General features: G+C 40.9%; 1 protein-coding gene across 2 annotated transcripts; it reads right to left on the reverse strand.

The window, feature by feature from the left end:
- On the reverse strand, window positions 1–27,594 carry patl1 (PAT1 homolog 1, processing body mRNA decay factor). Of its 2 annotated transcripts, XM_035172362.2 has the most exons (20): window positions 27,480–27,594; window positions 21,342–21,447; window positions 19,689–19,916; window positions 19,291–19,551; window positions 18,176–18,264; window positions 12,297–12,377; window positions 11,268–11,468; window positions 10,814–10,915; window positions 10,226–10,312; window positions 9,242–9,462; window positions 8,086–8,230; window positions 5,639–5,756; window positions 5,438–5,535; window positions 4,915–4,974; window positions 4,670–4,815; window positions 4,393–4,552; window positions 3,065–3,190; window positions 811–902; window positions 572–721; window positions 1–397 (listed from the first exon to the last, which is right to left on the reverse strand). In XM_035172362.2, the coding sequence occupies exons 1-20, from the start codon at window positions 27,492–27,494 to the stop codon at window positions 376–378; spliced, it is 2,508 nt and encodes an 835-aa protein (XP_035028253.1). In that variant the 5' UTR covers window positions 27,495–27,594; the 3' UTR covers window positions 1–375. The 2 variants fall into 2 exon arrangements, with proteins under 2 accessions (XP_035028253.1, XP_035028271.1); XM_035172380.2 differs by lacking the exon at window positions 10,814–10,915.
- Window positions 27,595–27,689: the final 95 nt, after the last annotated feature.

Consider the following 27,689-nt stretch of genomic DNA (forward strand, 5'->3'; position numbering starts at 1 on the left):
TTCTTATATAATAGAAATATTTTTAATTTGAAGGTTCATCACAGGCATAATTCAAACAAGATATTTTAAAATGCAGATTTAATTTTTAATCGTCTTTCAGCCATCTCATCACACACACACACACACACACACACACACACACACACACACACACACACACACACACACACACACACACACACACACACACACACACACACACACACACACACACACACACACACACACACACACACACACACACGAGATTCTGCTGGATTAAAATTACCCACAATGGATTCACCTCATAACTCACTCACACCATTCCCTCTTACACACAAAAAGAAAGGTCTGCATCGGGAGGGGAAGATCTCGTGTTGATGTCTGCAGTAACTTCTACCTGGACAATGAAGAGATCCTGTGAAAGGCAAAGAACACACTATTAGTTTACTATTCATGACATCACCCAAGTAACATTAATACCATATAAGATTCAGAATCCTTTCAAAGCTAAAACAATGAATTATTCAGTACAACCAGCTTCTTAACCTTTGTATGTCCCCTTGTATGCTTGTGTGTTGATGTAACTCACTGTAACTTGTTCTGTAACAGCTCCAGCCTCTGCCGATCGACATAGCGGGAGAAGAGGGAGAGCAGGTTGGCAGGAGTAACGAGGGGAGGAGAGAGGGACGAGGAGGGAACACTGAGCAGCTCCCTTGTCACAGCAAATACCAACTCAGTCCTGGACAGAGAGAGAGGTTCAGTGTGTGTGTAAGAGAGAGAATAGGGACATTTTTAATTAACACTGATGTCATAGCACTAATTACTTACCATCGATTGTCATCCATGAGTTGACAGTTGGGGTCTGAACTTTGCATCTTCTCTCCCTCACTCAGGATCAGATACAGAAGTGTCACACCAAACTAGACAGAAACAAGAGCGAGAGGTGTGTGTAATGGATGTCTGTTTGTGTGTGTGTGTGTGTGTGTGTGTGTGTGTGTGTGTGTGTGTGTGTGTGTGTGTGTGTGTGTGTGTGTGTGTGTGTGTGTCCACACTGCCTGCGTGAGCAGTGTGGTTCAGCTGCTCTACTAGAAATTCAAGATCTCACCTATTTCTACATGTACAGTTCACAGGGAAAATTATGATTCACCACAGTTTTAATGTTTATCTGTCACAACAAAAGTGTTGCAACACAAGTAAAAACAATCTTGCATTTCTGTTGACTGACTCCATTTATTTGTTCTAACAAGGTTCTTATTGTTATTACAGGACCAGAAGATGCAAAGCTTCATACCTTAGAGTCTCACGCAGGAAGCGTTGACTGGCTGTTCATCTCTTAATACTTAAGATTTCCTCTCCCTCCCAGTACAACCCCAGCTCACAAATAAAGTCATTCTTAACTGTGCCTAGTTAACATTACACTTAACTCTGGTTGCAACACTCTCTCCATGGCTCTGACCACACAAAACATTAGTTACTAGCTACCTCAAAATCAAGTGAACAAGACAACAAAATGCCTCAAGTGTGTCTTTATTTCTCACGCAAAACAGGTGTTGAGTCATTCTGTAGTCTTGAGAATGGACTGTAATCAGGTCTCATTGGTTTGCAGTGCGAGGTTGGGCGGTATCCAATTTGTAATGCTGTTAAAATTTTACTGAAATTATTGCAGCGAGTCGATTTTTACATTATATCTCTCTTTTTAATGTGAAGCCCTCAGTGCATGTCAGTTTTTTGTTATAAAACATTTTCAGCTGGATTTCTAGCAACACCAAAAAAATGTGATTTCTGTTCCTCTTTTTTTCTCAGAAAAACAAAATAAACAATAAACACGATTGCCCTTGCAAATCTTTTTTTCCCTTCTTATTCTGTCTTCTGAGGGACAGCTGTCATGTGACTCGTGAGGCAGTCAACATGACACATGATCACTGTTGTTTCCAAGTATTCAGTCTTTTTTATGATTAATAAATTGTCAAATTATACTGATGAAAAGTTCTGTCATCACTTTCATGGCATCTTTAACAACGCAGGCAGTGTTGGTGGACAAATTCCATCTCCATTTAGACCGGATATGACATGTGTGTATATACCCCTAAGCCAGTGTGGGACATTTGCAGGCAGCGTACTTTGGAGCCGGATGAGATTTGGGCACGTTTTATGTGTCATAGTTTTCAAGACATGTGACATGTGAAATTCATTGCGATTCTCTGATAAACGCAAAATGCATTATGGGAAATGTAGTTTGTTTTTTCAGCGCCCTTAGCCTGCAAAAAAGTATTAATGCTGCATTTCAGACAATGACTGACAATCTAATCAAGGGGGGCATTATTCAAGCAGAGTTTCACTGACTAATACAGCGAAGAAAATAATTAAAAAGATTCAGACAGGCAACATTTCTGCCGACCCAGGCTCAGTCTGTGGGAAATGGAAGCAAGGAGGATCGGCTTCCTGCTTAAAGCAACCTATGACGTCCTTCCCTCACCCAAAAACCTACAGTGGTGGCTAAATGAAGATCCATCCTACTATGCTCAACTCCAGCTACCCTCAGACCCATCCTCACTGGTTGTAAAGTAGGTCTCTCCCAAGGTAGGTAAACGTGGAGACACAACTAAGTACTCAGATGCCTGCCAGCAACAATTGAAACAAAGACAACTGCTACCAATGCCTTGCCATCCAAAACACCGAGTGTAGTTCCACCGACAACATTTGTCCGAGAAGAGGAACAGGGACAGAGAGGGTCTCCTCCGCTGACCAGGATTGGTCAGCTGGAGCAACCCCGAGACTGGGAAATATTTAGCTTATAGCCCCCCCCCACAAATTGCATGTCGTCTACTTCGTACAATTGACAGTACCCTGGGTAATGTTGATGAAGCCTATACAGACATGGCGTCTGAGGCAAAATAACATGACTGGAGGGCAAGGGTTTGCCCTGTGGAGGTTGGCTGCAGGGGTTGCATTGCAACATTTAAACCAATAGTTAGGCTTTATCACTGGACAACATGTGGAAAGAGGTTTATTTATCAGTCTGACCAGAGGGTCATTGTTCTTTCTTCTTTGCTCTCAAGTTATTGAGTTGCTGTGTGTGTACCTTGTTGTGCAGTACTGTGGCCAGTTGGCCCTCGCTGCCTTGAAGCTCCTGGAGCAGGTCTGTGATGGCGGAGCTGGAGAGTGATTGGATCACAGCAGAAAGGGGCTCCACTAACCAGCAAAGCACCTGGAACGGACACACACCGAGAGTGGAAGAGGTTAACAATGTGTTCTGAGCATTTCTGGATTTTTAGATGCATCGCGATGCGGACATGGACAACTGTGCATCAATGCAGCGAGAGAACATAATCGATTCATGTTTTCTGCTACGTACATTGTTTTAGCGTCCCGTTGCTGAATAATTATAACCACAGCTGCTTCAGGATCAAGACAGACGCACATTAAAAGGTCCAGTCATCCTGTACTGTATCGGAGTCTGCTTCTTCCTCACTCCCCCGCTGACCTGCGCTCACTTTACACTAACAATAAAAACCAACACTAATCAGAAGTTACTAGGACACGTACAGTACTTGACGTTTATTTGATTCGCTCTAGAGTTTATAACATGACACGCACAGCCAGGACATCAGTGTTAAAGTGACCGGAACGATACAGATTCATGATCCAACATCCTTGATTAATAACTTAATACACATGATTATCAGTTTGTGTGAATAGCAACAGGGACGAGCAGACACACACAAACATACAGGCTGGGGACAGAAGAGAAGTTCTTCCCGCAGATTATGATGGGGGGGGGCACACAAGTCTAAACTGATTGAATGTCAAATCAGACCACAGTCATAGACTTACTGTTGGAGCCTGATTTTTTTAATTTATTCATTTAGTAAATTACAGCACACTTAATAGCAGTAACAGTCAATAATATTTTTAAAGCACTTTCTAAATAAAAAGGGACATCATATTACTGATTGTATTAATTGATAAAAAAGCAAGCCCCTTGCAGTAATATAGAAAATTGAGGATGTGATCAATTGAAATGCATTGATGCATCGTTGTACATTCAAATCGTTGACTTCGCTGACCTTCATATTTTAAACAGTTCATCCAAGAGTCCAAATGAGTGTTTGTGCCAAATGCAATGAAATTCATTCATTCACAAAAACAGGAAGTGACTGACCTTTGACCACCAAGATCTAATCATTTCAACTTTTAGTGCAAGTACCAAATATTAAGAAATTCCGTCAGGGTCTATGGGTACGGGCTGGCTGTCACTGGCACAGAGTCATTAAAATGTATACACTGTTGTGAGATGAAACATGAACATTTAGGGTATAGCAGAGACACTTTTCCACCATAACCAATCATATTTAAGGAATGTTGTTGTTTTTGAGGAGCATCTCTTGATGAACATCTTGAAATCATTACCTGGTCCTGCTTGTCCTTCTTGGCCAGGGCAGGAAGGTTGCGTGCAATCGCCATGACAATGGCGGTGGCCTGGGGTGAGGGCAGGAAGGGGAGGAGCCTGGATATGAGCCGCTTGCCCTTCCTCACTGACATGATCATCACACATTGCTCATCACTTACTCTTATCAAGAGGAATAGAAAAAGAGTTAGTGTGTAGATTCACATATAAGAACTTCTATGTGCAGCTCTTGTAGTCAGGTGTTCTCATACTTATGTTTAATCTATCCCTCCATCCTACCTATCATCCCACTCCTTCTCTCGCAGAGAGTTGCACAGCTGCACTGTGTTGGTTTTATGCTGCTCCAGCAGAGCCTCCCTGTCCTCCTCTGGGGCCTGGACAAAACGTTTCTCAAAGTCTTGAACCTCCAGCAGCAAACTGTACATCTGGAGGACAGGGTTGGATGGAAGGACAGAAATGGGTCACAGAGGTGTATTTAGGATCCAGGGTTGTATCTGTCTCCACATGCACAGCCATTCTCATACCTTCTCCACAGTGTACAGGATCTGTCGCCTCTTATTCCAAACCTGCTTCTCTCTTTTCTCCTAAAGGCAGACAGACAGGAAGTCAGGAGTGAGCAGCAGAACTTTTAAGTTTTTAAATTAGGGCCACAGTACTACCTCAATGCTGCCAAGGGGGAACACCTTATTAAACTTAATTTTGTAAATTACAGCCGTTTACAATACTTTTTTAAAGCACAAATCATGAGCCAAGTAAAGATGTACACCTCAAGTAGTCAGTGATAAAAAAAAAAAATCGAATCGTAGCCCTCTGTATGGAAATCGAATTGAAAGCCTACATATTCCCACCCATAATATCCAAGCGAAATTGGGATTGTACAATGACATATCCTTAGTTGCTGCAGTTATCCTTAACTGAATCAATGTGCATATATATTTGTTTACATGTACAGCAAATGCCCCTGCCCCAAACCTCCACAGGAAACACTGTAGAACACTGACTAAATTACTTCAAAATAAAAGAAAACCGGTTCATATGCAAACTGACCTCGTCGTCTGTGCGAGTGGTCACCACAGCATCAATCATCTTGCGGGGGTTGTTGACACTAGAGACAGTCAGTTTACCCAAAGATCCTGCAAACTGAACTTTTGACACAATACCAGGCAAGATTCAATACAGGTCTCAAGTGTCCATGTGGGTGATGTTATATGGAGAGAAGATATTCTGGTGTGCTCTGTTGTCATTTACCTGGTCTGTAGGTGTGTTCAACCTTGGCAACCTGTGGTGTGATGAGTTTGGTGGTGTATTCCTTCTTGCTGCTGTCTCTCTCTCTTTCCTGACGTTTCTCCATCTTTTCATAGTAATTCTAATGTCACACACACACAAACACACTCAACATTCTCTTCCAATGTTAAAACTGAGTACAGGACTCTGCGCAAGGTATGATTGTTTACATTATTGTTAAAACTCATTTATAATGGATTTATAACAGTAATCGTTTAATTAAACTACCATCTAGTTCATTAAAATGTCAAACAGGTGATGTCTTTTTCAACAAATCCTCAAATCTGAGAATTCTGAGAAGGTTAATTTCAGATCAACAACAGAGCAGTATCAGTAAAAACATCATAAATGAGTAAGGCCAAACTGAAGTGGGAGAAATGATCACACCATCCATACAGGCACTTATGTAAAATAACACCCATGCATATGGTTGGTCTGAAAAAACAAGCAATCTGAAAATGTCCCATAAGGCTCAGGGAAAAACAGGCCTGACTTTTTTGATCAAGATCCATGAATCCATGAAACATCACAGAATTAACCACAACCACCAACTAGTGTTACGGTTTTTCCATTTATAAGTTCATCAAAGAAAATAAGTCAACGGGTCAAATCTGTGTAAATGTGTATCATTCATTCTATTCATATTCAATTAGAAAACCAAAATCGGAAATTTAAAAAACAAGTCATTATTTCGTTATTCATTTAGGAATCGGGTACCAAAACCAAATAATGGTTTGTTTTTCGTAGTTTCGATTTTTTGCTCAGATCAAAAACAGGAAACTAAAAAACGAGTCACGGCCCAAACTTGATTTTGATATTTTATTTGTATGATACATGTAGGTGCTCATCGGCGCAGCGTTACGCACAGATGGCTGAAGTTATTGTGGTAAGGGGGAGACAGCATGGAAGACGACGGAGAGACATTTTTTTTCTCGTGTTAGCATGTTTGGATTGACAGAAGCAAAAATAATCCCTCTCTTGCCAGGGCACTGATGGCCATCATCACACCAGATACAGTGCTAACCAGCTGCTTGGTGTGCACTCCGTGTGCGCTACAATGGCCTGAATGTCGCACCTGAGCGCTTGTGCCATACAGAGTGAACTGCACCTGCTGCTCAGTATTGGTCAGAGGCATCTCTTCCACCTGCCCCCCACCTGTTTTATTTGCCAAGGTTCTATTATGAGCTATTTTTTCTTTTGTTCTTCTTCTTATGTCCTGCCATCTTCTCTTAATTTCATTGGTTGTTCTTTTTGTTTTACCGACAGCATTAACTTTCTCGCAGATACTCTCCCATATTGCGTTTCTTTGAGTTGTATTGATATTTCTTTGCTGTATCTAAACAACATGTTTGTTTGCCTCTTCCACTAACACCTCCAAATCCATGGTATTAAATTCGCTTTGCGCTTGCGATCACTCTGCTCTCCGTAATGCTCCATGGCGGAAACCAGTAACGCACGCAAAACACACTTTAAATACATAAATACCATGTTTGCACTTATCATTTGCGCAATTATTTTAAGTAGATCACCTGCAAAACGCCTACCAACCAATCGTGCAATCTGTTATAATGCACACACATTTTAGCACTCTTTATTTAGGATCTTAGTAGATCAGGCCCAGAATCTTTTAACACTCATTTCAGAGCATCGCTGGATACCCATCTGCTGCAGCGTGGTGGAAATCTCTGCATGCATCTTGCCAGTTTCAAACAAGTCTTTAATTAAATTAGCGTATGGTTCCAGCCATGGTGTCGAGACCAATTAGAGAGTGATTCAATCACTTGTTGTTAGTTTATCTCGTGCAGCACAAGAAGACACTGACTTCCAGGTCAAACAAATCATAAAAATTAAATATTAAAATCAAGGTCGGCCCGTGACCCGTTTTTTCATTCCCTATTTTTGATCAGAGCAAAAAATCCAAACTACGGAAAACAAACCATTGTTTTTTTTTTTTGTTTCAGATTCATAAATGAATAACAAAATAATCACTTGCTTGTTAATTTTCCAATTTTGGTTTTCGAATTGAATATGAAAAGAACGAATGATACACGGATTTGAGCCTTTTTTCCCTTTCCTATTATTGATCTGATCAAAAAAAAAGTTGCACATAATGCAGGGGGAACACACAAAGAAAATGTTGACGTGAAAGAATATTCCTGAATCTGCAACAAATAATATTGGGTTCTTTTCTGACCCATACCAAATCTTTCCACTAAACTTTGTGGTAATATGTCCAGTAAAGTTTGTGTAATCCTGCTAACTAACAGACAAACAAACTCGAACAGAAAACATAACCTCTTTGGGGGTGATAACGGTTAGTTGAAGCCCTTAATATTATTTGCACTTAACTCAACTGAGGTTATATACAAATCATTAAAACCATTAAAAGGGCACCTAAGTGAGTAACTAACCTGATAGTAGTAGTCATCAAGGTAAGGGTCAGTACTCTGCAGCTGCATCATCTGAATCTTTGTTACCCATTCTTTCTCCTTCTGAGTCATCAGATTACTGTAGGGGTCCCTGCTGTGCCGGTCCCCTCCAGTCCTGCCACGATCCCTGCAAGGAGGCAGAGATTAGGGCTGCACAATATATCGAAAATGTATTATCATCGCAATAACATGCGCGATATATACATATCGCAAAAGACTGCTTGAACTACAATAAATGGTGCTCCATGTGCCATGCATTCACGCTCTGCATGTCAATACATTTGGCCAATCAGATGAAGCCCTACTGCCAGTGATAATATATTAAAGATATTCTGATCATTGGCAGGTTTTTCCGTCAATGTATCATTGTCGGAAGAAGAGAATTGCAAATCTTGTGCCACCTCCTCAAGACAAAATGCTTCTGTGGAGTTTAGTTCACATTTGTCCGGAGTCAAATTCATCACTGCGAGCGTTTGATTATATAAAGGAATTGCGTAGCTTATTTATGATAGTCTCAGAACCTGACGCACGCACGCACGCACACACACACACACACACACACACACACACACACACACACACACACACACACACACACACACACACACACACACACACACACACACACACACACACACACGCACACACACACACGTTTAAATGATGCCTAAATATCAACAGTGATCATCAAATAATGATCCATATTTTTCTAAATGAGTGAAATCTTTCTTCAGAGCACTCTCATTCTTTTAGACGATGTATAGAGCTGGAGGAGATGGAGTGCGCTTGGTTTGGCTTGATGCGGTTCGCACAGTGCGCAGCAGGAATGATAGAGACACAGAGGGGAGCAGTAAATTACTGACAGAGCTGCTAAAAACTGTAAAAAAAAAACTTTTCACATGGTAAGTGGACTTAGTGGAGCTGTGCATGGCTCCCTGGGTGCCTGACCCAGACTTGGTGGTGCTGTGGCCAGGCTGTGCGCCCTATTGTACTTAAAGGTGACTGGCAAGTTTTCAAGTTGAGTGTTACATGTTTCACCTGCTCAGGGGCGTGTTGAGAATCACATTTGCTTTTTGATGGTGATACAGGACCACAGTGCTGTGTGACACTGCAGCTCTAGGTACACAAACACACTTACCCTCCTCGGCTCTGCATGCGCTGGGTGAGCATGCGTCTGTGCTGAGGGTGGAGGTGGGTGGTGTTGTGGCGGATGGGTGGCGTGTGGTTAGGGGGACCATGAGGGGGCAGTGGGCCCATTCGGTGACCATGTGGAGGAGGAGGGCCCCCGAAGAATGGCCTGAAAACTCCACCACCTGGTAACAAAGGAGGAGGTGGCCCGCCATGGGCAAAACCAGCCACCTGGAGAGAGACACATACCAAGACGATGAAGAGTGTGAGAGGGGGACTTGTGATTCAGAGATGAACTAATTAACTACTGGGGATCCTGTGTCAGTTATAAAGCTTACAGTACAAGTTCAAGAAGGGGACGACCTTCAGCTAGCCTTACCTGGGTATTAAGTTGAGGCCGCAGTCTATGACATTCACAACTACGCTCTTTACCACCTTCAATGTCAAGAATGGCTGCTATTCATAGACCCTAGACATCTCTTAAATTGACTTGTCTACAGCAAATTTGTGTCTTTCCTGATTGAGAAGCAGTTTCTTAATCTGCCAAGTTCTGCCTTTCATGTGGGGTTATCAGCTTTACATAATTTAGTGAGTTTGTACAAACCCTAGCCAGTAAACAGCTAATAAGACACCATTTGGGCTGGATTTGTTTCGATTTTTCATTTTGAATTTGAGGTGAATGGGTTTTTCCTTTTGTCTACTCTTTCAGTTCTCTAAAAATGTAAGAGCAGTCATTCCATGTGTATTTTAGAAAAATAAAGTCCACCTTCCTTCTTGTGGTGCTTTCGTAGAATGTCATTTATTAGTTTTTCTCTTGCACAATTATTTCAGTCTTCAGTATTCCATTACTTCTGCATTTCATCACATTTCTCAGGAAGAATCATTACAAGCTCTCTGCTATTCTGTTTCCAGAGTTGTCATGTAAATCTAAGTAGTGAGTCAGTAGCACATCACCAGTCTGGAAAGCCCGTGTGAGTGTGTGTGTGATACTTACTTGAGAGTTGAGCAGCTTGGCCCGTTGAATCTGAGACAGAACTGGAACAACTCCAGGAGGGAAGGGACTGCGACACAGCGGAGAGTTCTGGGCATAATCAGTAGATATAAACTTTACATATAGCTCATGATAACTTGGAATAAATAAGATGGAAAGTTTGTTACCCTCATTTTTTCTCTTTATTTAGAAAAGAAAAAGGGTGAAATCTTGGGAAATTAGTTTTTTACATTACACAAAATTCTTCTTAAATAAAAAGCAAAAAAAACAAAGTGTAAAAATAAAAAATAAACGATTTTTCATTTTACAGAGGGATATGTGTAGAGAGCAATGCCCATGACTACCAGCAGAGGCGCCAGGAAGTTCTGCTTATATCTCTCTGTAAAACAGCAGCCGATAATATATAAGAAAAACACAACATGAACACTATGAAAAGCTCTGTGATGCAATAAGCACAGTTTATCATTACAAATTGACTCGTGTTGTGCCATTAAAACTTCAAGGAAACTTTGAGCACATTATAGGATTTCATGTACACACAGAGCTGAATAACTGAGGAAAGGATGGACAGAGGATAAAGGGAAAACTTACAGCTAAGTTGAGGAGGGTGTTGGGTGACAGACGCTCAGGAAAAGGAGGAGGGTATCTGTGCTGGACCGGGGCTCTCACATGAACTGCTGTGGGATGATGCGCCTACACATACAGATAGAGATGTGCACACATGTATAGTTAAGAGGACGAGGTTAACTTAGATAGTGCTAACATAGTGTAAAACAATACTGCAGCCAAGTTACTACTACAACCATTGACTGTATATAAAGATGATTAACATGACAACTCCATGAAAGTATATAATACTAATACATTGGGGTTGACTAAATAATGAGACTGAGACAAATTATGATGGGGCTAAGGGACTACACCAACTCGATACTATATTTCATACTTTGCAAAAGGACATGAGATTTTGTGTTTTTTGTCCTTAATGAAAAGGAAGGGGTGACAGAGAAAAATTCCAGTATTAGGGTAACAGTTGTCTTCATACCTGATGATTTAGACTGTGGCTCATTGGCTGTTTGGGCGGGGTCCCAATAGGCACGGCCCTCACCGGAGGGGAACCAATCACAGGGGAAGAAGACCGAGGTGGTGGTACCCTCTCTGACAAATCCAGTCCTTCATCATTCCTACCCCGAGGAGGTAATTTAGGAAGGCCCACCTCTTTGATGATAGACATTAGTGGACTATCCTGCAAGAGGAAGAAGGTGGTAAATTTAACATGAGAAAAATATAAAATGGGATGAGATATTCATACTGTAAATACAGTAGTGCACATCATATTTTAAACACAATGCAAGAGAAAAACTGTTGTACTATTGTTTCTCATTTGAATTTGGGTTGTAAATCAAATCAAAAATAAAAAGCAAAACAAGTCTTGAATGCAAAAATCAAATGGCAATTAACCTTAAAATAACCGTATGCTAGAAATGTATCAACAATTTCATAAGGCTTTTATTTGCTGTTCAAAACACTGCAGCAAACAGCAGTGTAATGAAAAACATATTTAATCGCCTTAAAGTCCTTTCACTTCCCAATGATTAGCAAGCTGATCTTGAGTTAGCCATCATGCAGGAAGACACTGTAGCTTTCTCTCCAGGACCTGAAGGATTCTCCTCAGATTAAAAAAACAAAACATAAATTCCCCAACCTGAACAAGAAATCACGACAGAGATGATTGTTCTTGGAAGCTGGTCCTGGGATTTGTCCTCTAAAGTTAAATGCATATTTAAGCCTTGCTGATCTAATACAAGGCGTCACAAGAATCTAATTAACAGGACTGAGATGAGGATCAGGGCCTAAAAAAGCTTGACGAGGAACAAAAAAAAAAAGCTTGAGGCAGACAATTAAAAACCTAACTTTTTCTAGTATGTATTTCTATAATGTCTCCTCTAACATGTTTTCTCAAGGAAAAATACAATATAGAAAATTCACATGTCAAGCCTTGAAACACAAGCTGATGAAAAGACATTCAACAAGACAGTGATGAAGAAGAAATAGAGGAGTGAGTGACCCTCACCTCCATGTGCGTGACAAGTCCTGGGGTGACACTGACCGGCCCGAACCCCATATTGTTCTCCCAGATACTGTGAGAGTTCATCTGAGGGTGAGAAAGAATTCAAGCCAAATTCAAGTCAAACAAAAGGATTTTACACAAATTAAGTTTAAATCATTGTTAATGCAGTGATGTTTTTTTATTTGGCACAACAGTTATATTAAATACAATATATCTGATAGTATGATGTCAAGTCCACGAAATGATTTTAATCTTAATATAAACTTGTTTTTCAAAAAAGTAGTAATACAAAGTGGAGTTCGACATTGTAGAAAACACTGCAAACATCTGATTTGAAAAAAAAACATACCAAAACACTTTGTATAAACGATATGTCAATTCATGCAGTGGGACCAGTGAGAGAACAGTGTTAACACAAGTGAGTGACAGACAGTGTTAAATTATTTATCAAGAGATTACAGTTAGGTCCGGAAATATTTGGACAGCGACACAATTTTCATATTTTTGGCCCTGTATTCTACCACAATGGATTTGAAATTAAATAATCGAGATTCTATTGAAGTGCAGACTTTCAGCTTTAAGTTGAGGGTATTTACATCAAGATTGGAGGAAGGGTTTAGGAATCGCAACAATTTTCATACATAATCCCCTCCTTTCAAGGGAACTAAAGTAATTGGACAAATGAATATAATCCTAAATAAAATGTTCATTCTTAATACTTTATTGAGAATCCTTTGCAGGCGATGACTGCCTGAAGTCTTGAAGCCATGGACATCACCAGACGCTGGGTTTCCTCCTTTGTGATGCTTTGCCAGGCCTTGACTGCAGCTGTCTTCAGTTGTTGTTTGTTTGCAGGTCTTTCTGCCTTAAGTTGTTTAAGCAAGTGGAATGCAAGCTCGATCGAATTGAGATCAGGTGATTGACTCGGCCATTGTAGAATATTCCACTTCTTTGCCTTGAAAAAATCCTGGGTTGCTTTCGCAGCTTGGCAGAGGGCCTAATTAGTTTGTGAGGCTACCAGTAGTGTGTAGGCTAATCCTGGGTTTTAGCTGAAATGCCAGACTTACAATGTAATTTACTGTATGTTAATTATTTACACATGTCAAGTGTTTTCTTGTTTGTTTGTATTGATGCATGTAGGTGGGTTTGTGACAATAGCCTTCATTTTATAGCATTGGGCTACAGGGAGGCACTGCAGATTCGCCTGCATGGAGTGAAAGCAAAGCATTGCACACACAGGAAATACACAGCTCATATTTAAAAATTCACACCCGGAGCCCACCGGCTCCGTTTTTTTTTTCACAGCAGAACCGCGGCGTTCATTGAACACGTTCATTTTTATGAGAACGATGAACTGAACGCAACTTAATGACAAATAATGAATTTGAACGGTGAACACGTTCATATTATCTGAGGTCTAGCTAAAACGTTACGGAATGTTTTCCTTCTCCTGAGGAGAGATGCTGTCTAAATCGAATGCTTGCACCATGTCGTTGCTCAGTGCCCGTAAAATTTCCGCGATGTAGCCTTACCTAAACCAACTAACTCGACTTCGCACTACGTTACCCATGATTCATCGCACACACATGTAGTCCAAACAAGCAACGTATTCCAAGACAACAGCTCTCGGTCTCATATAAAAATGGCAAGTGAAAGCAGAGACGCCGACTCAGCGACTACATCCGATGCACCTTATTATTATTTGCGGGATTTTTACACACTGATAAAGATTCCGACAGTAAAAATCTCACCTTTCTGTGCAAATTGTGTCCTCCTGCGCTGAAAAAGCAAGTCCGGACGTCAGCCTCATCCGCATCTAATTTAAAACGGCATGTGGAGCTGAAGCATCCAGCTAGCCTAAAAAGTTATCTCCAAGTAATTGAAAGTCAAAAAAAGACCAAGACCCCCTGCCAAATGACCCAAACCACATTGTCTGCAGCCTTCAAGGGTATGATTTCCCAGCAACAGGTAGACAAACTTTGTAAAGTGGAAAAGCCCTCCTTCATCAGACTAGTGAATGGTTTGCAACCAGGCAGACGTGTGCCTTCAAGAAGGCAGGTTCAGGGACTGTTAAATAAAGAATTCAGTGAGGTTATCAGTAACCTTAAAGCTGAACTTGCTGATATTGACCATGTTTGCACAACAGCAGATTGTTGGTCAGCTGTCAACAAAGGATTTATGGGCATTACCATTCATTGGCTGGACAAAAATGATATATCACAGAGAAGGTCAGCAGTCCTTGCATGCCGCCGTGTCAGAGGAGCACACACATATGATGTGCTGGCAAAAGTGTTGGCAGATGTGTATAAGGAGTTTAAAATTCAAAACTAAATTGTGTGCACTGTGACGGACAACGCTTCAAATTTTGTTAAAGCATTCAACTGTTTTGGAGAGAGTGTTGCCATTACTGATGCAGCTGATGAAGCAACTGAAACGCGAGCGAGGCCCGTCTTTTCAAAGGCATCTGCTCTATGGAACAGAGTGAAAAGAAGTCCAAAAGCCTCCGATTTTGTTGAGGAAAAGCTTGGGATTGGCTTTGTAACACCAAATGATACACGTTGGAACTCTATGTTCCTCTCCATGCAGCGACTGTCTAAAATAGCAACTATGATTCCCCAGGCCAGTCTGTCTACGGATCCTGAATATGACAGACTCCTCCTGCACACTGTCTGTGATGAGTTTGGCCTACGCTTTACTCCAGAAGAAATCGACTTCATACACAAGTTTGTGAATGTGATGAGCCCCCAGCCTCTGCCCTGAACATCCTTCAGGGGGAGAAAAACACATTCCTTGGGTTCCTGGCTCCCACTATTGTCCAGCTGAAGAATGATTTGAATGGCCTATTGGATGAGAGTTTCGAGCCTACGGCTACGCAAGGTTTAATTGCATGTTGTCCCCTCATCCAGAACATGATACAGTCACTCTCTACAAGAGTGGACGGCATGCTCGAAAAGAGAGAAAACATACTGGCAGCTATACTACTGCCAGCATTCAAGATGGACTGGGTGGAGGATGAGATTAAGCGCTTGCAATATCGCATGATGTTGAAGCAAGAATTTCAATCTGTTGACATAGCTAATGACTCTAATCAAGCCCAGTCATCTGGTGGCTCTGAGAGCAAAAGGTCATCCTTTTTCAAATTTAACCGCCCATCAAGTGTCAAAAAGTCTGAGGTGGACATCTACCTGGATGCACAGACCAATGATGACTTCACGGAGTACATAGTCTTACCAAAAGTGACAAAGCTGTTTGTCAAATACAACACAGCACTCCCTTCGAGCGCTCCAGTAGAGAGGCTATTCAGCATTGGTGGCCAGATCTTTAGCCCCAGCAGAAACAGTTTGGGAGATGCCAACTTTGCTAACAAAAAGCAGTAGTCTAGTCTGTGGACTAAGCAAGCTTGTGTGATTCTTTGATAAGAACATTGTTTACATGTTTGTTTACGCAGAGTTTTGAGTGTCAGTTCCATAACAGAGGGGCACCTGAGTTCTACAGGGGTGCAGTTTACAGTATAAAGAGTTAAAAAGGAATTTTTGATGTTCAAATGCATGTCATCAGTACTTGTTAAGCTGTCCAAGTAGTATTTCAGGACTTTGTCTGAAAAGTTAACAACCTACCTCTCTTGAGCTGTTTGATAAAAATGGCCATCTTGATTTTCATGTTTCATTTCATTTCATTTTCATTTCATGTTTTTTTTTACAATATTACATAGCCTACATAATTTAACTGAAGCCATTTTGTAAAGGTAGGTGCAACAGACAAATAAAACAAACCCCCCAAAAGACTTTTTGTCCTCTGTCCACACATTTATTTTATAAATTTAAATGATAGAATTTAAGGTCTAGCCTAATAATTGGTTTCATAGCAAGGCATAGCACTATGATTTGTTGTGCCTTTTGTTTGCAGGGTATGAATAAATAAAACGGGCAAAATTAGCAATAATTAAAAAAAATTAAAAAAAACATTTCTTTTAGGAATTGATACATATGAAGTACAGTTTAAGGCAAGGGGTAGTAATGGATAAAATTTTCTTTAAAAAACAAGTTAAGTCTTTCATTCTCACTTTCCACCTTAAAACTATGAAATGAACTATGAACTAGTTCAGAATTTAAATGGTGAACTATGAACGTGAACTATTCATGTTTACTTGTATGAACTGAACTTTGAACAAGTTCATGAGAGTAGTGAACTTGCACAACACTGACTGTATAGTACCGATATTTATGCAGCCATTCGCGGCGCAGCTGTTCCCCTGCCGCTGTGCTCTGGGCGTCATTCATAAAGTACCGATACTAATAAATAAGGTATGGTAACGTTTTTTAACGGCTGGGTAGCGTGATACCTCTCTAGTATCTGTATACCGTGCAACACTAGTTCACACATACACCTCCTCCAGAGTTCATTGCATGTCTGAAAGCAGCTAATGACAGTCGGTTAACCCTGTTCAGACCTGGTATTGACATGTCCCGAGTGATCGAAACACAACCGGTCAGCTCTAAGTACAAGTCTGAACGCACCCATTTGTGTCTTCAATGCATCCTGTGATCTGATCACTCAGACCACATTTGAAGGTGTTCGAGAAAGCAAGTGGCCACATTCTTTTTGCTGTTAAAATGCAAATGCATTGTGGCCAGTTCAAACACGGATTTGTTTGTGGCCGCCGCAACAATATCAACACTGACCAACACATTATGAGTGATATGATTCAGCCCCTTTCTGATTCCACTCACTCTTTCTCTCTCGCTCATGTCGACACACCCACACTGTCACACACAAATGCACCGTCATTGGCCATATTTGAAGCCTCTCCAACTGGGTAAAAACCCCATTTGGTTTTCACAAACACAAATAACATACATGATTATTTGCATATAAAGAAGGGAAGTGAGATGCGATCACAAGTGGTCACAGGAGAGACATTCAGGACAAATTTGTATGTGTGAATAGTAGGGTTGCAAAGGGGAGGAAAATTTCCAGTAAATTTCCGGAAACTTTCCATGGGAAGTTAAGCTTGGGAATTAAAAAAAAATTTTTTTAATCGCAAATTAAACGCTGAGCAATAAAAACACCATTCAAAACTCTATTTTAAAGATGTATGGAATGCAGCACACGCTGCACATTGTATTTCAACCCTGCACTGTGCATTTCTCCATCACATGTGCAGTGCATTCTTCCATCACATGCACAGATAATTCCCAGCATCCTGCACACTACAGCTATTGAGGCCACACTGTTGCATTAGCCCAAGGACTAGTCAGGTAAGTTTTGATGATATTACTGGGGAAAATATATTAGCATGCTGATTGAGGATTGTTCATCTGTTCATCTAGCCTATTTCTATTCATTTATCCATCAATTGCAAAATATTTTTAAAGACGCTTCCAATTGTTTAGCTAACTATTTATATCTCTGGCATTGCATTAGTGTTTTTTACAAGCTTTTTTCTCATCTTATTCTACAGAACAATGCCACGTGCACTATCTCATGTGTGGAGACATTTCATCCCAGCCAATATAGAAGGAAAGGCTGTGTACATTTGCAAATACTGTGCAAAGACCTATGTTAAGAATGCCACAAAGATGCAGAAGCATATAGTCAAGTGCCCAAAGTTTCCTCAGGGCTCAAATCAGCTTATGACAAAACAAAATGTTTATATGTATGTCTGTATATGACAAGGTAAATACAGTTAGTATAAATTAACCACAAAATTTCCAGTTTATTCCCGTTAATTCCCGTATATTCCTGTTAATTCCCATGGAAAGTTTCCAACTTTGAATATTCCCGGAATTTTGCAACCCTAGTGAATAGTGCTGTTCACTTGTGATCAGATCTCTCAGGATGGATGTTAATACCAGGTCTGAAGAGGGCCTACGAAAGCTTACCTGGGCGATTGGAGCAGACCCTCTGCGCAGCATGTGCTGCTGCTGTTGGTAGCTGAGCATTGATGTTGAAGGAGGACCAAGGGGGATGCCTGGAGTAGTACAGGGTTCATTAGAATGCAGAAGATTTTGGTAAAGCCAAAAGCACTCCATAGCAATGTAATACCAAGAACCATATGTAGACAAAACAGAAGATATAATCCGGGATAAACAATAACACCACTGCACAATTTAGACTGAACAAAATGCAGTGAATTATTGGATTACCTATGTGTGTGGTTTTAGATGGGGGATTTGCACGTTCACGTGTAGGGGTAGGCTGTCCCAAAACTTGCTGGGACAGAGGTGGAGGGCCAAGTGTTAGGGCAGTACAGCCCTCGAAACTGAGATTTTTCAGACCCACACTTCAAACAGAGGGCTATGAGAATTTCCCAGAATGCCTTGCGATTCACCAGCAAGTTGGGAGAGAGACCCACAAATGTAGTATTTTCCCCCTTAAAAATTAATAATTTAAAAATTATGATAACAATTGTAATATCTTTAGTAACTGCAAACAATAGCATTGGTTTATTTAAGATCTCAACAATGTTATTATAATGACTTTTGTTGCGTCTGTTTACATCGGCGACTACTGATGACGTGTCGGGTTTTCGCAACGACTACTGAAGATGTAACGGCTTCTTGAAGTGCTGTCCACATTCGTAGCGGAATATTTCAACCACTACCCCTTGTGACTCCGTTTCAAAGGGCAAGATACCCCTTGAAAACAAGGGGTAGAGAGAAGGGGTGAAAGGGGATTGGGCCTAATTCTTGGGATATGACTAAAGGCTTATTCTGTGAGGTAACAGTGACCTTTGACCAATAACACTGAATCAGTTAATATCCAAGTGCTTAGCACTTGGATATACCATGACCTGGATTACTGAGAATCTTTACAGACTGAATCAGTTCATCTTTAAATCCAAGTGAATATTTATGCCAAATTTGCAAAAAATCCCACAAGGTGTTCTTGTGATACTGGGTTGAGAACGTGATAAACAGACAAAACATAATGTGTCCTGCAGTAACTTTTGACAGCACAAAGGCAATTTTAAGTAAAGTACTGCATTCATTCTCACCTGAGGTGGAGGGCCCAGGAGGCAGCTGGTGCTGAGGGTGTTGTGGAGGCTGATGTGAGTGGGTGGGATTTGGGATGGAGTGCTGCGGAAGGACTCTGGGTTGATCCAACCTGTGGAAAGTGGTAAGGGTGGATGCTGTGGAGCTCAGGGATGGACAGGGCCTCTCAGTGGCTCCGACCCCAGCGATGGCTGGGTCTGCCTCCAGGATGAGTCTGGCCAGGGACTCAGCCAAGTCACCTTCCCCTCCTCGATCCTCTACATCTGAAATTATAGATTTTCCAAAGTCTGAATTATTGTGCTCCATGTCAGAGCAAAAAACACATTATTTGGCCAGCAATTCTGTCGTGATCCAATCAATTTAGCACTGATGGTTAATCTCCTTTAATCACATGACTGACCTGGTGGAGGCAGTCCAGAGGAAGACGAGGAGAAGTTGAGTGATGGAAGAGAAGATGGAAGGGGATGATGGCCTGCATAGGTAGAGAGATGGGAAGAGGATGAGTCATCTGTTCCTCCTAAATCTGATTCTCTCTCCATCCCTCTTCCTCCTCCTCCTGCACCGGCTCCTTGCCCATCCCGGTCATCAAGGTTTGAGAGGCGTTTGTGTTCCTCCTGCCAGTCATCATCTGTAAAAGGAGAAGACGCAGAAAGTGTGATTGGTTGACAGAGACTTTTATTTATATTATATTATATTTATATTATTTATATACAAACTTGTGCTATTTAAAGGCAGATTAGCCTTTTTGTTCATAAATTGTGTCTCAAAGGCAAATTCACAAATGAGTGTGATCTTGTAGTTAACGACAGTCACCGAACAAAGCTGAAAACAACTTCTCTAAACTTTTCAAACACCTTAATTTCATCTGTTGTAACTGAAATTTAAATACTATGATGTCTCAGTGTAATCTGAAATTAAAGCATGGAAAAAACTAGAGGCTTACAACCCCACTGCGGTTGTAAGCCTCCGCCAAACAGTGCAGTTTCCGTGTGCATACTTCTACAGACTTTTTTTCCAGATTCATATAAGGTCACTGTGACCTTATATGAATCTTTGACCTTCTACCACTGAAACATAATCACTATCTTTCAGTCCAAGTGACAACTGATCAAGAGATGAAGAGATTTCCAAAGAGTCCAAAAACATGTTTTTGATGTCAACGCGACTTTGACCTTTAACCACCGAAATCAAATTAGTTAATCAGTGAGTCTAAGTGAATTGTTAGATGATTTTATGAAATTCCCTATGGGCAGTCCTAATATATCACATTCACAGGGACGTGAGGTCACTGTGAACTTGACCTTTGAGTTCATCTTTGAGTCCATGTACAAAATTTGAAGACATTCCCTTGAGCTGATGATCAGATATCATGTTCATGAAAAAACGTAAACATAATTTGTGAGGCCACAGTGACCTTAACCTTTGGCTATTAAAATTAAATCCAATTTCAAGTGTATGTTTGTGCCAAATTTTAAGATATTCCCTCAAGCTGATCTTTAGATATCACCGTGACACTATGCCGATGGAGGGGTGGTTGAAGTGTTTGAGTCCACAACACACTATGGAAGTTTCAGGGGTAAACAGTAGGGCTGCATGATATTAGGCAGATATGCGATAGCTTTTAGCGGCTCTGTTAGTAATTTATCATTCCTCTTTGTCACCATTATTCGCGCTGTGCACTCCGTAAACAGTGTTAAGTCAAACGGAGAGCGCGCCCCATCCCCTCCTCCCGTCTAATCAGTTCATCCTTGAATCCAAGTGAATATTTGTAACAAATGTGAAGAAATTCCCTCAAGGCATTCATGAGATATTGTGCTTAGAAGAATTGGACAGACAGACGGATGACCGGAAAACATAATGCCTCTGTTTTTCTTAAACCTTTTTGTGTTAACAGAATAAACAAACATTTTTTTCTTTTATCAACAAAAGGTCAATTCAAAAATGGAAGAGCAGACACAAATTAAGGTCTTTGAGGCACAAGGAATCCTCACTTGAATTTTAAGAACAGTAACTTAATGTAAACACATTTCCAATTTAATTATGTGAGACTTACCGATGGCCCCAGCTCCGAAGGTGTCGTCATTGAACTGGTCGATTTCATCTTCCTCTGCTGCCAACCCCACATCTTCCTCCTCCAGCGTACAGTCTTCATCCAGGGACTGCAAAGACAGCAGGGAAGATGGGGAAGAAGAAACGGGGTCAGATAAAGGTGGTAGGGATGCAGAATAGGGCTGCACGATATATCGAAAATCCAGTCAGCGCAATATCAACGTGCGCGATAGACGTATCGCAAAAAAAGGCAAAAACTCTGTATTTGGTGTTCCTTACGCCACACACTCACACTCTGTATGTCAATTAAAGGTGTGCATCTTCACATCCACAATTTTCTATATTACTGCACGTGGCTGCTTTTTCATCAGTTAATACAATGCAAACATGAACTCTGTTGCGCGTGCGCGTCATGTTACGTTACATGTGTCTCAAACTCTAGAGCAGTGGTCACCAACCTTTTCGAGCGCAAGATCACTTTTTAATTCCAAACGTATGCTGAGATCTACCACCCTGCTATCTTCCAAAAAACCCACTTGACCCACAGAGTCATGTTTATTAGTTTTTGCAATTTCTGTTAAAAGCTGAATGTACGAGCAAAAATATACACAAAGAAAGGCGGTTGTGCAACTTTATGTATTCAATGCACAATATACACATTAATATCAATTCATATTTACAGCATCTGTTCAGTGCACAATATTTAGCTTCAGTTCAACAATATATTCTGCAGACTACTGCAGCACAATGTTTTTACATAGGCTTTGCCTTGAATATGGCCATAAATATGACCTTTTCCTTGTATGAAAGTAGTCCCTTGTACTCAAATAAATACAAGTACTATACAGTATGAAGCCGTGAATCTTCCACTCCTGCAAATATTTCACAATAAAAAAACCTTTTTAAACAAAAGAATGGATTCTGTCAATAGAAACACTGGAGTGCTTTTATTTTGAAACGCATACAGAAAGTGGTTTTAACATTTTCAAAAAACAGATAAGGATTAAAACTCAAGTGAAAGATCATTTTATCTGTTATTCTTCAGTGAAACACAATGTTTATCTGTATATGACACAAACGTATTTACAACACTTCCCGAACCCCTTTCAAAGTAAAAGCCCTCTAGCGTTTCACTTTCTGAATCCATTAATTTGTTCTAACAGGGCTTTGATTTTTATCGACAGACTGGAAGATGCGCGTCTTCATACCGTAGTGTCCTGGTGTTTAGTTTAGTACATAAACCGACTTGTTTTTAAGGCAATGCAGTAGATAAACCAGCAGCTCCGCCGCCAGTAGCGGACACGCTGCCGTGTGAACAACAGACAACCAACACACAGCTGATCTGCGGCACCACCGCAGCCAGTGAGTCCAGAGAGTTCGGGATCGACAGTGAAGACTGCGAGATCGACCGGTAGATCGCGATCGATGGGTTGGCGACCACTGCTCTAGAGCAACTCAAACAAACACAAAGTAAACGTCAGTCCTGTATGTGTCCTAATAACCTAAGATCAGTGATGGTGTTTATTGTTATTAAGTGTAAAGTGAGCGCAGGTCAGAGGGGGAGTGAGGAGGAAACAGACTCTGACAGAGACTCAGACACAGGATGACCGGAGCTTTAATGAGCGTCTGTCCTGATCCTGAAGCAGTGCTGGTTATAATTGTGCAGCGGCAGGACATCGCTAAAACAATGAACGAAGCGGAAAACATGAAACGATTATGTTCAGTCACTGCATCGATGCATGGTCCTCCAAGTCCGCATCGCGGTGCATCTAAGAATCATGAAATTTCCACACCTCTAATGTCAATATATTTGGCCAATAAGATGAAGCCCTGCTGCCCTGGATAATAAATTTAAGACATTCAGATCATTGACAGGTTTTTCGTCAATGAATCATTTTCGGAAGAAGAGAATAAAGAGAAAACAGAAGTTGAAAACAGAGATTTGACTGAGCAAGTCTCGGTCAAATCTCGCTCCGCCTCTTCTGAATACATTTTACTGTGAAAACGTCTAGTGATCATGTTTGTCCCGAGATAAATTCATCACTATGAGCAGTTGATTGGTCTGACGTGGTTGGCGCAGCGCACAGAGTGAATGATAGAGCACAGAGGAGCAGTAAATGGCTGACTGAGCCAATAATAACTGTAAAAAAAATAGCTTTTCACAGTCCAAACATGTATGAAAAGACCCCAAATTAACACTGTAAGTGGGCTTAGTGGAGCTGTGCATGGCTCCCTGGTGTCTGCCCAGGACTTGGTGGTGCTGTGGCCGGGCTGTGCGCCTTCTCCAGGCTGTGGAGTCGTCTGTGGTATCTGCGTCCTTAGCCAGGGACTGTTTGTATATTTAACGCATATCATATCGCCATCGCAATATTAAACAACGTTACCGCATATTGCATGTTTTCGTGCAGCCCAAATGCAGAACATAGGTACCAGAAAGTCAATCAATCAATCAAATTATATTTGTATAGCCCATATTCACAAATCACAATTTGTCTCATAGGGCTTTAACAAGAAGTAAGAACGTCTGGTGGCTCTAGCTCCGCCGCTAGTAAGTGTTGATCGGTGGAGAGGGAAGTAATGCTTCTGGGGAAATCCCTGCAAATAAGTAATAAACATATTTTTATATGTTTTAGTAAAAACTGAAATTACAGTCAGCTGTCTGTCAGTGTCTAACAAGAGGGGGGGGGGGCATCAAGATGTTGACTCAACTCAATTACACACACACTCAGACACCTGCAAAAGTATTTCTTATGAGATTACTCAATTAATCGATAGAATACTTGATTACTAAATTAATCAATAGCTGCAGCCCTATATTGCTGCAGACACATTTCCAATGTTGAAGAGTTGGGACATTTTGATTTACTTTTGCGTTACACAAGCATCATATAAATGGACAGTGTATAAGATACAATTGATGGTAGTACTCAAGTGTGGCTACATCTAAAAACATAAGTAAACTAGAATGGCATTCAGTAGAGGGCATACCTCCACCAAGGCCCACCAGTCTTCTTAAATTCCATCAAGCTGCACCAAATTTCACACACCCATAGATATCAGTTACCTGAATATGAAGGTTTAAAAAAAAATCTGGATCTGCCCCTGTTTAAGATTTGCACCAAAATCTTAAGAGTTCTTCCTTGACCCATACCACATCCTTCCACCCGGTTTTGTGGTAATCTGTCGAGTTAATTTTTTGCAATAAAAATTAGCACATTAAAAAAAAAAAACATACAAACCAACCAACAAACGGACAGGAGTATAAACACAACCAGTGTAAATGACACATTTGTAAATTATTCTCAAGAAACACTAATATTCTAATGGTTTGTTAACTACAGTTATAAATTCAAAGTTTTTTGTAAAAGAAATACAATTCTTTGAGTACTATAACTGGTAACATTTTGACTGGTGAAAATTATTAAATAAATTTGGTAATAAAGCTCAATTAGCTGACTAGATTAATAACATCAATAAAGACATAGTTATCCTCCCCTTTAAGTAAGTTTATCCTCAGAAATGAAATATTTATTTGGAAAGGGAGATAGATAGTTTAGGGGTCTGTCTGTCTGTCTGTCTCAAGTTTAAAACAATGTCTGGTTTGTCACCTAGATATATACTACCAAATGCACAGTCAGGCTCCCTGCACATTGGACATTTAACTGTGCTTCGCATGAGGATAGGGCCCTAGGTTTTTAACAGTAGTACTAGTAATAACAACAATGGATATAAACAAACAAGAAAACAAATTCATTATTTATCACATTCCCATGACTTAAAGGGATAGTTCACTGAAAGATTTACATTCACTCCATCTACTCACCATTATAATGCCGATGGAGGGGTGGGTGAAGTGTTTCAGTCCACAAAACAATTCTGGAGTTTCAGGGGTAAACAGCGTGGCAGCAGAATATACAATTGAAGTCAATGGTGTCCTCTTCTTCAGACTGAATAAAACAGAAAAAATATAAAATGCCTCCATACTACTCATGTGGTGTCATCCAGGTGTCCGCAAGCCCCGACATTCATATACGACTCGAACGAGGTCATTTACAATGTGTTGTTCTCCAAAATTTCCGCTGACATCTTCCTACGAGGCTGCAAAACATGGTGTAAATTACGCTGTTTCAAGTCGAATTTGAATTTTGGGGCTTACGGACACTTTTTACGTTTGAAGAAGGGGTCGCCATTTACTTCAATTGTATTGGATTTGGCTGCAATGCTGTTAACCCCAGAAACTCCAAAAGTGTTTAGGGGATTCAAAAACTTCACCCACCCCGCCATCGGCATAGTGGTGAGTACATAATGAGTGAATTTTCATCTTTAGGTGAACTATCCCTTTAAATTCAAGCAACAAAACAGTTGCAAAACACCACCTCAGATTGTCACCAAGACAATATCAGGACAATATGTTGTAGAATTTCAAAGTAAAAGCCCTTGGAAATATACAAAGATGACATCACTGCAAAGATGGCAGAGGACAATGCGTTACTGGTGCTTTGCGTGAAAAGGAGTCAAATTCCTCAGCCTGAATTATTTTCCTAGTCCGCCCCAGTTGGCACCTATGTAATCCATTTCATTAGCTAAATTAAATAATTACTAGTCTTAAGACCTGATTCTTTTAATTTTGATGATGTTATATAGGGCTACACAATATATTGAAAATGTATCCTCCTCGCGATATGAACATGCGCGTTATATGTATCGCAAAAGATTTTAAAAAAACTGCGATAAATGGTGCTCCATGTGCCATGCATTCCCGCTCTGCATGTCAACATATTTGGACAATCGGATGGAGCCCTGCTGCCCTAGATAGAAAATGTAAGATATTCAGATCATTGGCGGGGTTTTCTCTCAATGAATCATTGTCTGAAGAAGGCGTGGCGACGCATACCGCAAGAGCTGGGATTGGTCCGCTTGGTAGAATTGCAGAGTTGAATTGAGGTGAAGGAACGAACACAGACGTTTTTATTTTCTCCGCTGCAGTTTTTTAAGAACAAATGATTGTGCTTTAACCTCCATCAGTTTCAACTACAACATGATAAGCTTAGAAAATCTCTCCATTGTTTTGAAGTAAACAGAGAGGCCAGAGAATTTGTAAATAAGTGGACCAGAAAACGGAAGACACTCAACACCAGCATAAAAGCTCTAGTGCCACTAGCGTTTCGGCGGTGTAATTGCAGCGCGGCTCACATTCACCTACGCGCAACTATGAATGCTCGGCCCCATGCGTGCCTACGGCGTAGCTTGAATTGGGCTTCACGCTGTCACATTACACCATATAACCAACGGGTGGGGTTGAGCCGATGAAAACACTATATATGATTGAATTTATTACTTAGATTCCATTAATATCTAACTCGGATGGATGAAAACTTTCCCTGTAGCATGATGTAGCTAAAGCGCTTAAGTATGCCAAGAGTTTAGACCGAGTTTAGAATCCTGTTTACCTTAAACACTCATGTTTGTCACGAGTAAATTATAGGTTTACTTTAGAGCCTCTGGACATACTTCAACAGAACAGCAAAGTAACGTAATATTCATGTTGTGTCATATCTGCAGTTAGCGAGCGTGTTTTCTCACTCAGACAATGCAGATGCACAACAAACACGAGGTATTAACATTATAAAACATTGTGTGTACACGTTAGTAGCTCCACTATGACGGTATAATTTTAAATATTCTAAGTAAATACAATCCAGGACCTCCTAGCCACGACCCTTGGATACCCTGAAGGGAGCAGGCAAAGCCGTTAGCCGAAAATGCTAATGCTGACGTTACATCACGTAGGACCCACGTCGTTTGAAAATTGCTGCCCTAAAAACTAATATGATACGGTCTACGCTGAGCTTATGACTACTATCTAACACCGGATAATTATTTATGAAACAAGAAGCCAATATCTTGTCACCAATGTTGAGAAACTGCTCCCTTTCCCTGCGGCTCAAGTCACCAGCCAGGCAGTCTAGCTGCTTCTCAGGCCGCCACCAACCGGATTGAATATGGCAGGCGCATAAACAATAGACAACACACACCTTGTAAAAACACATGCAGCGGTTTAGAATGACCGCCTGCTCTCAGTGAACCATTACAACCGAGACTCACAAAAGGGAACGTGAGTTTTTTGGGACACGATGCTCACCTGAAATCGAAACATCTATCTTTAGGCTTTCGGGAAAAGAAGTGCATCAGAAGCCAGGCGGCGCGCAAGTGACGTAGCCGAGACGTCCACTTGAGCGTGCGTCATGGAGCGACGTGAACGGGCACGCATCTGGGCACAGACCGGGGCGGTGTCGCTATTTAGTTTTAATTTCGCGCTTCCTCGGTGAAGAGTTGAAAGAGACAACAGTAC

This window comes from Hippoglossus stenolepis, chromosome 2, assembly GCF_022539355.2.
Source record: "Hippoglossus stenolepis isolate QCI-W04-F060 chromosome 2, HSTE1.2, whole genome shotgun sequence".
Classification (NCBI taxonomy): domain Eukaryota; kingdom Metazoa; phylum Chordata; class Actinopteri; order Pleuronectiformes; family Pleuronectidae; genus Hippoglossus; species Hippoglossus stenolepis.

Bases quoted from the DNA above. Each gene is read 5' to 3' on its own strand.
- patl1 (XM_035172362.2), bottom strand. The intron at 10,313-10,813 runs GTAAGTTTTCCC...GATTATGCCCAG, and splicing joins ACACCCTCCTCAACTTAGCT to AACTCTCCGCTGTGTCGCAG. The intron at 4,553-4,669 runs GTAGGATGGAGG...CCTCTTGATAAG, and splicing joins GAGAAGGAGTGGGATGATAG to AGTAAGTGATGAGCAATGTG.